General features: G+C 44.9%; 1 protein-coding gene across 1 annotated transcript; it reads left to right on the forward strand.

The window, feature by feature from the left end:
* The first annotated feature begins 536 nt into the window (after nucleotides 1-536).
* Nucleotides 537-9318, forward strand: LOC121584440 (aquaporin-3-like). The gene is made up of 7 exons (XM_041900320.1): nucleotides 537-805; nucleotides 6843-6969; nucleotides 7166-7303; nucleotides 7449-7564; nucleotides 7658-7875; nucleotides 8193-8394; nucleotides 8986-9318. The coding sequence occupies exons 1-7, from the start codon at nucleotides 698-700 to the stop codon at nucleotides 9022-9024; spliced, it is 948 nt and encodes a 315-aa protein (XP_041756254.1). The 5' UTR covers nucleotides 537-697; the 3' UTR covers nucleotides 9025-9318.
* The last annotated feature ends 4429 nt before the right edge of the window (nucleotides 9319-13747 follow it).

The following is a 13747-nucleotide window of genomic DNA, read 5'->3' on the forward strand; positions in this document are numbered from 1 at the left end:
TTCTGAGATCTGTTGATGTATTACCAGATGACAGTATGGTAAGCTCATAAAGCATGTGTAAGGTCTATCCCTATAACTGCTTTTGAGTGGCTCACACCTCTATTCAGACCAGACAAAGCAGGAATAACACAACAGAGAAACCAGACAGACAAAAAGGAAAAGAGAGAGAGATTCAGAAGAGGGAGAGAGAGAGAGAGAGAGAGAGAGAGAGAGAGAGAGAGAGAGAGAGAGAGAGAGAGAGAGAGAGAGAGAGAGAGAGAGAGAGAGAGAGAGAGAGAGAGAGAGAGAGAGAGAGAGAGAGAGAGAGAGAGAGAGAGAGAGAGAGAGAGAGAGAGAGAGAGACTGAGGGAGGGAGAAGGAAGGGAGGGAGAAGGAAGGGAGGGAGGGAGGGAGGGAGGGAGAAGGGAGGGAGAGAGAAGGGAGGGAGAGAGAAGGGAGGGAGGAAGAAGGGAGGGAGAAGGAAGGGAGGGAGAAGGGAGAAGGGAGGGAGAGAGAAGGGAGGGAGAGAGAAACTGAGTCAGGGAGAGAGAAGGGAGTGTTCGAGGAGGCAGATTTTGGCAGGGGCCACAGGAAGTCCAGGTCCTATAAGAGAAGGAGGCCAGGGCATCAGCCATTAACACACTCAGGAGGACCTACCTACCTACCTACCTACTGCCACCAGTCACAGTTCAGGAGGCTAGCCGAGCAGCACTGAACCATGGGAAAACAGAAGACATGGTTGAAAAAGCTGGCACAGAACTTCCAGATCCGTAACCTGCTGCTGCGCCAGGCTCTGGCAGAGTGTCTGGGTACCCTCATCCTGGTGGTAAGAGACCCCTCTATCCGTCACCTCCTTACTCACATTCTCATCCATCATATGTATGGTCAGGTTATCCTCACTCATTTTCCACATCTATGGTCAGGTTATCCTCACTCATTTTCCACATCTATGGTCAGGTTATCCTCACTAATTTTCCACATCTATGGTCAGGTTAACCTCACTCATTTTCCACATCTATGGTCAGGTTATCCTCAATCAAGCTTTCCTTCGAAGAGTAGACTGCATGTTTTACTATCATGAATCTTTGCCACAATAAACATTAGTTTGAGCGTATTCATACCTGTATATCTCCTTGAAATACGACATTGCAGGTTACATTATTCCTGTCCTTCATCTATTCATATTCTTGGCTGTATTAATTCTGAATTAACAATAACTTGAGTATGGACCATTGTTGTAATGCCAAGATGTGAGAGCGATGGATAATGGTGGAAAAGTTCAGCATGTGTTTACAGGTTGTGCTAGCCTTGACTTCAGAGTTATAGGGGTCGGGAATGTGAGACTCATATAGGCAGCTGTACATTACAGTCTTTGAGTCTGTACTAAAATATGCTTGCTCTTGTTGGCAAGAACATGGACACATGATACTTACCCAGCATAACGATCCAGGATCCCAGGCTCACCCTACAACTTCATGCCCTTCTGCTGTGTTTGTGTGTGTGTGTGTGTGTGTGTGTGTTTGTGTGCACTTGCATGTTTGTATATATGTGTTTTTGAATCATATCCATAAACACACATTCACACACACGTGTGTTTGTAAATCTCTGTGTACTTGACACATATTGTGTCTGTCATATTTGATCCTTATTCTTCATCTTGGTGACATGCCACAAGCCTTGTTGATATTGAACACAGAGATAATGGTAGTCTAGAATTCAACACACTGTACGTTGTGTGTAAAATGTATGTCCCCTGATGAGATTAAGCAGTGCTTGACTTGGACTGAAATATGTGCCGGTACTGTTTATATTCAGATGTAGGAACTCCACAATACTTTGGAGCTAATATTCTATAGGAGGTGCAGAACCTCAAGCAGTAGAACATTTGAGAGCTTCACTTTAGCACAAACTATAATATTGTAAGAATTTGTTTTTAAAAATAATATTAGGGATGGTTGCTTCTTGCTTGCACTTTTGACCGCTGTTGATTGTTGCCCTCTTAGAGTGGCCTTTTTCTAGAAGGACACATCCAGCTTTAATGAAACTGACAGATTAAATCTTCCTTGACATAAATTAATCCAGACCCTTGGCCATTGGCCATGTTAAATAAATAAACTAAACATCCCCTGCTATTTGTATTGTTATCTGGCTCTAGCAGTCAATGGCCACTAAGCACCTACCGGACAGTCTAGCCGGTATACAACCTAAAGGTTTCTAGGCAGTTAACTTTCGCTGTTTGGCTCAGAGAGTTGTTGGAGGGATGATTCATTCTTACCTTTTTAACTAAATGTATTTTAGTGTTTACCATCATTTGTAACTTGAGTCTGATAATTATCTGTACAAAACAGTTAATCTGATAATACTAGTGGAATATAAAAATACTTGCTTGATATATGTTTTCCAGTTTCTTGAAATACTTTGCAAATGCAACTTATTTCTATGTGAAAACTGAAATGGTCTATTCATTCCTGTTCCATTTTAGCAGACACTCTTATCCAGATTAACTTACAGTAGTGAGTATATACATTTTCGTCACAGGCTCTTTCACACCCGTTTTAAACAAAGTTTCTTAATGTATGTTATGGGTGGCAGTATTGGGAGTGACAGCAACAACACAATGGGTGAAATGTGAACACGCCAAGTGTTCTCCAGGACATAGGTAGATGTCATCTGTCTTCAAGTTGTGCTAATGACTAAGTAATGTGATGTCTGAGTGAACACGTAGGCGCTCTGATGATACTCAGGTAGGGAGGTGGAGGAAGGAAGGGCAGGGTTTGTTTATGTGTGTGTGTGTGTATGTGTGTTTTTCAGTGTGTGTGTGTGCATTAGATTTGGCATGCGCACAGCTCATGCCAAATATGGAGAACAGATCTCTGCATTCTTTACAATGGTATACCTGACTCCAGTTTACACTGAAGGAATAGGAAAGATCGAAACTAAACTAAAGTCGTCAATTAGACCACTGAATGATTGTGGTGTCTCTGGAGTGAAGGGGACCACTTCCATTTCCTGGCGGTCAGTGAGGAGCCAACAGGCACTCTTTGTCTCTGAAGGTCAGCGGGTGACAGTGACTCTATCAGCAGACAGGTCTTTCCTGAGCTCTTACAGGGCCACCTGTGTGTGACAGGTGGTTGGACATACAGAACATGTCCTTCAGGCCCCAGAGGTGGTGTGCATGTGCACCACCCAGGAAACAATGCAGTCCTTACATAAACCCAGGAGTTAGGGGGAAAAACAGCAATAAGCGTTCTCCTTATATTTTCAGCTCCATCTGTGAAACAGTCTTTGTGTGCTCTGCTTTGCTTAAATCCAAGGGGCGGGAGACCACATACTGCCACACAGAACCACGGCTGACCACCCCCAAATCACTATCTTCAAACAATGTTCATAGGAGTGCATCGCCGCGGGAAGTAGTTTGGGGGTGGGGGTGCAGTGTTTTAAGACGTCTGTATCAGTCCGCTAATACAGGACTAGTAAAGGCCCAGTGCACTACTTTGGTGAAAAAATAAATAAATGACTAAATGTATTTGAGTGTTTACCAAACATTTATAATTTGAGTCTGATAATTATCTGTACAAAACAGTTAATCTGATAATACTTGTGGAATATAGAAATACTTGCTTGATATACAGTATCAGTCAAAAGTTTGGACACACCTACTCATTCAAGGGTTTTTCTTTATTTTTTAAAAACTATTTTCTACGTTGTAGAATAATAGTGAAGACATCAAAACTATGAAATAACACATATGGAATCAAATAGATCCAACTATTATTGGATCACTTTTTTGGTTTCTACATGATTCCATGTGTTATTTCATAGTTTTGATGTCTTCACTATTATTATACAATGTAGAAAATAGTAAAAATAAAGAAACTCTGGAATGAGTAGGTGTGTCCAAACTTTTGACTGGTACTGTATGTTTTCCAGTTTCTTGAAATACGTTGCAAATGCAACTTTCTATGTGAAAACTTAAATGGTCTATTCATTCCTTTTTAGCAGACGTTCTTATCCAGAGCAACTTACAGCAGTGAGTCCATACATTTTCGTACTGGTCCCCCCGTGGGAATCAAACCCACAACTCTAGCATTGCAAGCACCATGCTCTACCAACTGAGCCACATCATCACATACCACTTGATGTCTCAATGTACTCAATTAATGTATTGTGTTTTTCTTCATGGTGATGGAAAGTCTACAGGTACAAACCTAGATGACCAGCCAATGTACAATACCTTAAGGTACATTTACATTAAGTGGTTTGTAAGGATGGTAGATTAATACTGCACAAAAAGTGGTTGTTTTCCATGTTATTTGATCAAGAAAAATATTAAATTTGATGTGGATGTTTTGCGTCTTTACCCATAACTTTGCACCTTTTGATGTAAATGTTTGAGGACAGGGTTTTGTTCTTTCTTGATTCAATTAGAATGACAATCGCACAGAAAGGGACAGGGCAACAACTCTTACAATTCCAATTATTGAATCCTGCAAGATACTGTTCTTAATTATACAACTACTTTTTTGTCAAAGCAGAGATGCTGATAATATTTTTTGCTACAGAGGTCTATTTTGATCCGCTAATACCAGTAAAGGCCCAGTGCACTACTTTTGTGAGAAAAAAAAAACACACAAAAAATTAAAATATAAAAAACAAAATCATATATATTTTTATTTTTCAGTGCGTGCTGCAGCACCCTTAGCACCCCTGCTTCCTGCAGCTATGTAGGAGTGGCTCTGTGATGGAAAGAGTATGGTGACTTCTTCACACTCCACCTGTCCTTTTGTCCAATAAACAGTTTTCATGTATGGGGATGTTGGAAAAGACTAGCTATCTGAGGTTTTCTGTCTTTGACTCTACCTCCCTACCTACCTCCTTCCATTACTGCTGGGTGACCAGGTCTATCTCTAAACATAATGTTGCTGTGCACTTAGAATGAGGACACAGCATAAACTGTCTGACAGTCTGGTGAGTGATTGCGTAATGTAGTAATGTTATGTAGTCATGTAATGTCATGTGGTCATGTAATGTCATGTGGTCATGTAATGTCATGTAGTCATGTAATGTCATGTGGTCATGTAATGTCATGTGGTCATGTAATATCATGTGGTCATGTCATGTAATGTCATGTAATGTCATGTGGTCATGTAATGTCATGTAATGTCATCTGGTCATGTAATGTCATGTAGTCATGTAATGTCATGTAGTCATGTAATGTCATGTGGTCATGTAATATCATGTGGTCATGTCATGTAATGTCATGTAATGTCATCTGGTCATGTAATGTCATGTAGTCATGTAATGTCATGTGGTCATGTAATGTCATGTAGTCATGTAATGTCATGTAATGTCATGTGGTCATGTAATGTCATGTAATATCATGTAGTCATGTAATGTCATGTAGTCATGTAATGTCATGTAATGTCATGTGGTCATGTAGTCATGTAATATCATGTAGTCATGTAATGTCATGTGGTCATGTAATGTCATCTGGTCATGTAATGTCATGTAGTCATGTAATGTCATGTGGTCATGTAATGTCATGTGGTCATGTAATGTCATGTAATGTCATGTAATGTCATGTAATGTCATGTAATGTCATCTGGTCATGTAATGTCATGTAGTCATGTAATGTCATGTGGTCATGTAATGTCATGTAGTCATGTAATGTCATGTAATGTCATGTAATGTCATGTAATGTCATGTAATGTCATCTGGTCATGTAATGTCATGTAGTCATGTAATGTCATGTGGTCATGTAATGTCATGTAGTCATGTAATGTCATGTAATGTCATGTGGTCATGTAATGTCATGTAATATCATGTAGTCATGTAATGTCATGTGGTCATGTAATGTCATCTGGTCATGTAATGTCATGTAGTCATGTAATGTCATGTGGTCATGTAATGTCATGTGGTCATGTAATGTCATGTAATGTCATGTGGTCATGTAATGTCATGTAGTCATGTAATGTCATGTGGTCATGTAATGTCATGTAATATCATGTAGTCATGTAATGTCATGTGGTAATGTCATGTAGTCATGTAATTTTTTACATTTTAGTCATTTAGCAGACGCTCTTATCCAGAGCGACTTACAGTTAGTGAGTGCATTCATTTTTCATGTAATGTCATGTAATGTCATGGCATAATGCTGTCATGACATGCTGTCGCTATCACCACCAGGCCATTTAGAGAACTGTGATATAGGTCATTATTCTGTTAGATGCTGTCTTTTAAGTCATCGCTCACTGCGTCATGAAACTTAAATGATTCTGAGAGTAACCTTTCGGTGTAATTTGATCTGGCTAATTGTCTGCTTTTTGGCGCCATACTGACATGTTATCAGATGCCTCTAACATTTGACTACATGTCTAAAGATGGTACCTCTGAAGTATTTTTCCACAGAGTCGGAAGAGAGTGAGGCCCTCTGGTCTCGTCAGGAGTTTAGACTGGGCTCAGTGATGTTGAACCCCCGCTAGATGCCAAGACCTTTGTCGAGAGGTGTGGTTCCTCGACATATGTGCCCTATGGTCTGAGTGGAATGCATCCACTCCAGGGGGCCTTGCGACTGGAGCCCATTTCAATCTTTAAGGCGTTCAGTTTCACTTACAGTGATTGCACACCCCTTCTGACCTGTACTGATCTTCAGGGTGTATACTTACAAAGCCTTTTGTTACACAAAGCTTGAGTGACTCAATTTGTAGTGTGTTAACATTGCAAGGTGTATGTTTGACTGTGCTCTGGCATTACACACCTAGTGCTCCTCATATGCACTCATTAAAATCCTCTTTTTGCAGACGATGTTGTCTCTCAATGTTGGTACTCATGTTATACTTTTCGTCTCTCCCCTCTCTTGACAGATGTTTGGTTGTGGTGCGGTGGCTCAGCTGGTGCTTAGTGGAGGATCTCATGGAATGTTCCTCACCGTCAACTTTGCTTTTGGCTTCGCTGCCACCCTAGGGATCCTGGTCTGTGGCCAGGTATCAGGTACGCACATCATATGATAATGCGTAGAGGTTCTTGAGCAGATTTGTTCCAATGAGTTGTTCTAAGGCTGAACCTATAATAGTCATGTATTCCTCTGCCTGATAAATGTGTTGCAGTGTTGGAAAGGTATGTATGTCCCTTTGGCGAGAAAGCATCCTGCTTTAATGTTAATAATCTGTCAACGTGTGTTTCCCAGGAGGCCATCTCAACCCGGCAGTGACCTACGCCCTCTGCCTGCTTGGGAGAGAACGCTGGAGAAAGTTCCCAGTGTACTTTGCCTTCCAGACACTGGGCGCTTTCCTGGGCTCCGGGGTCATCTTTGGTCTGTACTATGGTGAGTCCTCGGATAGAATTGAAGCATCCATTGGAGACAACTCTTCATTAGGCCTTATTAAGTTAGCCATATCAGTGTATAGTGTAACACCTTGTTATAGTTGATGTTATCTCATGATGTTTGTCTGTGTGTAATCTCCTCTCAGATGCTCTGTGGGGCTTTGCTGGAAAGCTCATTGTTACTGGGCCCAACGGCACCGCTGGCATCTTCGCCACCTACCCTGGCGATCATCTCACCCTAATCAACGGCTTCTTCGACCAGGTAAGCATCTTCCTTCTGCATACAACCCCCAAACTGGTTAGATCAGGAAATAGAACTAGTATATTGGGAATTCTCCATGTGTCTCTATCTCAGATGATTGGCACGGCAGCGTTGGTCGTGTGTGTCCTGGCCATTGTGGACCCCTACAACAACCCCATCCCCCAGGGCCTGGAGGCCTTCACAGTGGGCTTCGTGGTGCTGGTCATTGGCCTGTCCATGGGCTTCAACTCCGGCTACGCCGTCAACCCTGCCAGGGACCTGGGGCCCCGTCTCTTCACTTCCCTGGCAGGCTGGGGCTCCGAGGTCTTCACGTGAGTCCTCCCCCAATCCTCTACACCTCTCTGCATTATTCTAGTTCCCTCCTCATCTCTCTGCTTGTCTTCACACCTCTTCACATGTATCCTAGCACTATACGTGTACCCCTCTTTATCCATGTCCTGGTTAGAGCTTTGTATGTTACTGATATGCAGATGAGACAAAATGGGAGATGTTAATGATGGATCAAACAGATAAAAGCAGAGGAGGCAAAGATTAAGAATATATCTTTCTCTTGTGCACTCCATGTCTTTGCCCCTCTATCTCTCACTCATTCTCTCTCTCTCTCTCTCTCTCTCTCTGGTCCTCACAGTGCCGGTCAGTGCTGGTTCCTGGTGCCCATCTTTGCCCCGTTTCTAGGTGCCACCTTCGGGACGATAGTCTACCAGCTGATGGTGGGCTTCCATCAAGAGGGAGAGGCTTACGACAGGAAGAAGAGGGAGCAGGAGGAGAAAGAGGAGGACAGAGTCAGACTCACTAATGTCACCACAAAGGACGCCCTAAAGGATGAGATGGTATGAATCTCATAACCTACCACTCTCCAGCAGCCTTCACTCCCCATCACCACCACCACAACCATCACTACTACTACCATCACTACTACCACCACCACCACCACCATCACTACTACCACCCCCACCACCACCATCACTACTACCACCACCACCACCACCATCACTACTACCACCACCACCATCACCACCCCCACCACCACCACCCTAACCACCACTACTACCAACCCCACCCCTACAAGCATCCTGTACCCCTAAAGCCAGCCCCAGTGGGCGGTACGGTCTCCTGGAGGGCCGATGGGTCCCTCGTCATACTTGACTCTGACAGCTGTGTGTCTGTAATACAGCACACACACACATGCACAATGGACCGCAGTCTTTTCCATAGCATTAGCATCATTACACTATATCTATCGCTAGGCTTTCTTTGTCTTACATTACAGCTTAATAGTGTCCTTAAGTAAAAGGGGTGAATGTCATGACTCAAACTTAGAATTATATTAATTCAAAACGTTTGGAAGCAGTGGAAGTTTATATCCTAATATCTTTAGGGCTACTGTTTGAAATCTAATCTATGTTTTATACTCCCACCAGCCTCCTCTGATGTGCCCTGACCAGAGGAAATATGTTTAGTGTGTACTGGAATTTCTAAAATGTCAATGTCAACATTCCTCACACAAGAAAATGCCTGCTTTTTCTTGTTACGGAAATTGAACGAATACCTTCAAACAGTGAACGTAGGTTGAATTTAACCAGATGTTATCCTGGTCAGACGGAAGAGAACACCTCTCTATAAGTAGTTTGATTAATGCTTGTTATATCATTGTGCCTGCCTTACGTGCAATACAGGCTGCATCATTTACATTTACGTCATTTAGCAGACGCTCTTATCCAAAGCGACTTACAGTTAGTGCATACATTATTCTTTTTTTAGTTTTTTTTAGTGTTTTTTTTCATACTGGCCCCCCGTGGGAATCGAACCCACAACCCTGGCGTTGCAAACGCCATGCTCTACCAACTGAGCTACCTCCCTGCCGGCCATTCCCTCCCCTATCCTGGACGACGCTGGGCCAATTGTGTGCCGCCCCATTGTCTCCCGGTTGCGGCCAGCTACAGCAGAGCCTGGATTCGAACCAGGATCTCAAAATCCCAACCAGAAAACAATCCGATCTGTATATCTTATTGTTCAGAGAGTTAACAACTAGCTGGCTGTGAAGTGTTCAAGCAGCATCATTTGATTGTTTCATGGCAACACAGCTCTCTGACCTCTCATTGGAGTGATGACAACTACTGCGTTCCTTTCCTTCATCTGCTAAACCTCTTGGGTTTCTCACCATATGAAAAAAATGAAGATTAATTGATTTGATTAATTTAGTTCATTGGGTTTGATTGCCAACACTTCTTGCTTGTAAATATTTGCAGTATTTAAACCTGTCAATAAAACCACTGCCATCTGTGTCTTGTGTAAGTAACACTTTGCTAGGGTTCTGATGCCTGCACCCTAAGGCCTTTGGTATTTTTTTACTGTCATTATAATAAAGTTATTTTATGGTTGTGTAAATATGGTTCATGATATGAGGTTTCTTGTCTTGTCCTGTTCTCTTCTCCTTCTACACACACACACACACACACACACACACACACACACACACACACACACACACACACACACACACACACACACACACACACACACACACACACACACACACACACACACACACACACACACACACACACACACACACATGCACCCCCCACCCTTGTACTGTAAAAAAGATGGGCACACCCTCATTGAATTAACTCAACAAAAAAATGTACAATCACAAATAACTATAACTGTAGCGCTCCTGTGTTTATAAACATGGATATCGACTTTGCCTCTTCAGCATGGTTTTGTGGTACAGTCCATGCCAAGCAGGGCTACGGGCCAGAAGGTTGAGTGGTCGCCAACCACCACGGACGAGCTCACTCTCCCTGCCTGTTTCATTACACTACGTAGTAATTTGCATATACCCTGCCCATTCCCCTCCCCCATATCCCAATTTGTACCACCCATATGTGAGAAACCTAGGCTCCCTAGACACAAAAATACTCAATACTCACATGAGCTGTCAGGTTCCAGGTACAACCCTTTTGATTCCAGGTAGAACCCCTTTCTGTTCCATGTAGAACCTTTTCCACAGAGAGGGTTCTACCTAGAACCAAAAAGGGTTATCCTATGGGGACAGCCGAAGAACCCTTTTGGAACCCTTTTTTCTAAGAGTGTAATTATTTGGAGTTAACTTTTAATACATGCATACCGACCCAGAGTGGATTCTCAAACATAATCGTTTAAAACATGCATACCTACCTGCAATGACCTGTCATTATATATATATAAAAATATATATTAAAACATGCATACTTACCCAGAATAGCCTTTAACAGGAATACCTATACCCAATACTTACCCGAATACTGACCTGAGATCCAAACCGCAGTGTGCCAGCTGTATTGCTGCTCTGGAGAAGACCTGTGTGTAATCCTGTTGAACAATGGAAACACAATCAACATCAACAACATCCACAACCACTCAACCAACTACTCACAATCACAAAGAACCACACCCTCCCAGCATCCTAAAGAGCATCCCCTATTTTTTATTTCTAATAAAGATATTAAATCCCTCCCTCCCTCCCTCCCTCCCTCCCCCAACCAAACCCAAACCGCTACCCTAAACCTGTTTTTTATCCTATTCCCAATCCTACCCCCTAAACCTTACCCCAAACCGGGTTTGAATCCCCTACCGAACCCCTCCCTCCTCTTTAAAATGTCAAAGATAATAAAACAAAAACGTAATAGTAAATACTACAGTAAGGTCCACAAAAACACTACATTAAATATTACGGTTTACTAATGTCCGCAAAAACACTACAGTAAATGCTACAGGATACTACAATCCACACGCACACAAAAAACAATACATTAATTACTATACTAATTACTTATGCCTAACCCCCCCAAAAAATGGTTTCCCAGTTTTGACTTTGTAGCTGTGGAATCTGACTTTGTGGGTATAGAAGTTAGTGGAAACCACTCACCAGGGTATCAATGTTTTCAGTCGCAATTGAGTGTTTACTTCATATAATGACTTCAATGATATTGATAAAATTAAGCCTAGTTTGTTCTAAGGTAACTTTAATACACTGAACTGTACTTTTATATTCGTATGAGAGGGGTAGCTAAACGTTCATGTTTGATATGCTGTTACTAGCTAGCATAGCTATCTAGCTGTGTTATTGTCTTGCAAGCTACATTTAATGTGTGTACAAAGGAGAAAATATACCTGTTACTTGTCTGCACATATTCAAGAGTGTAATATGGTTTGGCATTATTCAAGAGTGTAGCTAGCTTGTCACGATCGTTATTAGAAGACACGGACAAAGGCGCAGCGTGATAGGCGTACATACTTTATTGAACGTACTTAACTCGACAAAACAACAAATGAACGATACGTGAAGTCCTAGGTCATAACACAAACCTTACGGATCAAGATCCCACAAAATAACAGTGCCAAACAGGCTGCCTAAGTATGGTCCCCAATCAGAGACAACAAGCTACAGCTGCCTCTGATTGGGAACCACCCTGGCCAACATAGATATACACGAACTAGAACACAAACCTAGAAAACTAAACAATGAAACCTACACACCCTGGCTCAACATATAAGAGTCCCCAGAGCCAGGGCGTGACAGTACCCCCCCCCCCAAAGGCGCAGACTGCGACCGCGCCAACCAAACACAAGAGGGTAGGGGCCGGGTGGGTATTCCGCCTTGGAGGCGGATCCGGCTCCGGGCGTGACCACCACTCTCTCTCTACCCCCCCGTAGCGCCCCTGGTCTGGTCCCGCTGGCCGGAGCTGGACTGGACACCGGTGGAGCGGATTGCTCTGGCTCCGGAGTGGAGCAGCTGCCCGGTGCCGGACCAGGCACCGGTGGAACAGGCACGGGCCCTGCCGGACTGACGACGCGCCCCACTGGCTTGGTGCGGGGAGCAGGAACGGGCCGGACCAGGCTGGCGACGCGCACCACAGGCTTGGTGCGGGGAGCAGGAACAGGCCGGACCGGGCTGGTGACGCGCACCACAGGCTTGGCGCGGGGAGCAGGAACAGGCCGGACCGGGCTGGCGACGCGCACCACAGGCTTGGTGCGGGAAGCAGGAACAGGCCGGACCGGGCTGGCGACGCGCACCACAGGCTTGGTGCGAGGGACAGGAACAGGCCGGACCGGGCTGGCGACGCGCACCACTGGCTTGGTGCGGGGAGCAGGAACAGGCCGGACCGGGCTGACGCGCGCACCACTGGCTTGGTGCGGGAGCAGGAACGGGCCGGACCGGGCTGACGACAGCCGCACCACTGCCTTGGTGCGGGGAGCAGGAACAGGCCGGACCGGGCTGGCGACGCGCACCACTGGCTTGGTGCGGGGAGCAGGAACAGGCCGGACCGGGCTGGCGATGCGCACCACTGATTTGGTGCGAGGGACAGGAACAGGCCGGGCTGGACTGTGGAGACGGACTGGAGGTCTGGAGCGGAGAGCTGACACAACCCGTCCTGGCTGAATGCCTATTTCCACACAATCTGTGTGAGGCATCAGCACAGGACGTACAGGGCTGTGCACTCGTACTGGCACTACAGCACGTGGCACTGGCGCAGGATATCCGGGACCGAGGAGGGGTACTGGAGGCCACGAGCGTTGAGCCGGCACACTCCGTCCTGGCTGCATGCCCACCTTAACACAACACGTGCGTGGTGCTAGCACAGGATGTACAGGACTGTGCCGGAACACTCGCGGCACAGTACGTGGCTCCGCATAACACGGAACCTGCCCAGTCTCACGCTGCCTAGCCTGAGTACGGGGAGTTGGCTCTGCTCTACCTCTAGGCTCTGCCAACCACCCTTCCAGCCCCCCAAACCTGGTGGCCTCCTCTCCTAGTCTGCCGATACGTCCTGTAGCTGCCTCCAGCAGCCCCGTCGTCCACGCCGTGTGCCCCCCCCAAAAAATGTATTGGGGTTGCCTCTCGCGTGTCCGACGTCAGCACGGTTGGCGCCGTTTCTCCTCTCCTGCCTGGGCATTTACTTTTGCCCATGGCCCTCTGCCCGCGACTATGTCCTCCCAAGACCACCATTCGCCCACCTGGGACATCGCCAACTTCTCCAGTTTGGCACGCTGCTTGGTCCTCTGATGGTGGGATCTTCTGTCACGATCGTTATTAGAAGACACGGACCAAGGCGCAGCGTGATAGGCGTACATACTTTATTAAGTACACACACTAACCAAAACAATAAACAAACGATACGTGAAGTCCTAGGTCATAAC

The sequence above is a fragment of the Coregonus clupeaformis genome, chromosome 16 (assembly GCF_020615455.1).
Source record: "Coregonus clupeaformis isolate EN_2021a chromosome 16, ASM2061545v1, whole genome shotgun sequence".
Classification (NCBI taxonomy): domain Eukaryota; kingdom Metazoa; phylum Chordata; class Actinopteri; order Salmoniformes; family Salmonidae; genus Coregonus; species Coregonus clupeaformis.

Coding starts and splice junctions, on each gene's coding strand:
- LOC121584440 (XM_041900320.1), top strand. CDS start 698: ATGGGAAAACAGAAGACATGGTTGAAAAAGCTGGCACAGAACTTCCAG. Junction 806..6,842: donor TGGGTACCCTCATCCTGGTG/GTAAGAGACCCC, acceptor CTCTCTTGACAG/ATGTTTGGTTGTGGTGCGGT. Junction 7,304..7,448: donor CATCTTTGGTCTGTACTATG/GTGAGTCCTCGG, acceptor ATCTCCTCTCAG/ATGCTCTGTGGGGCTTTGCT.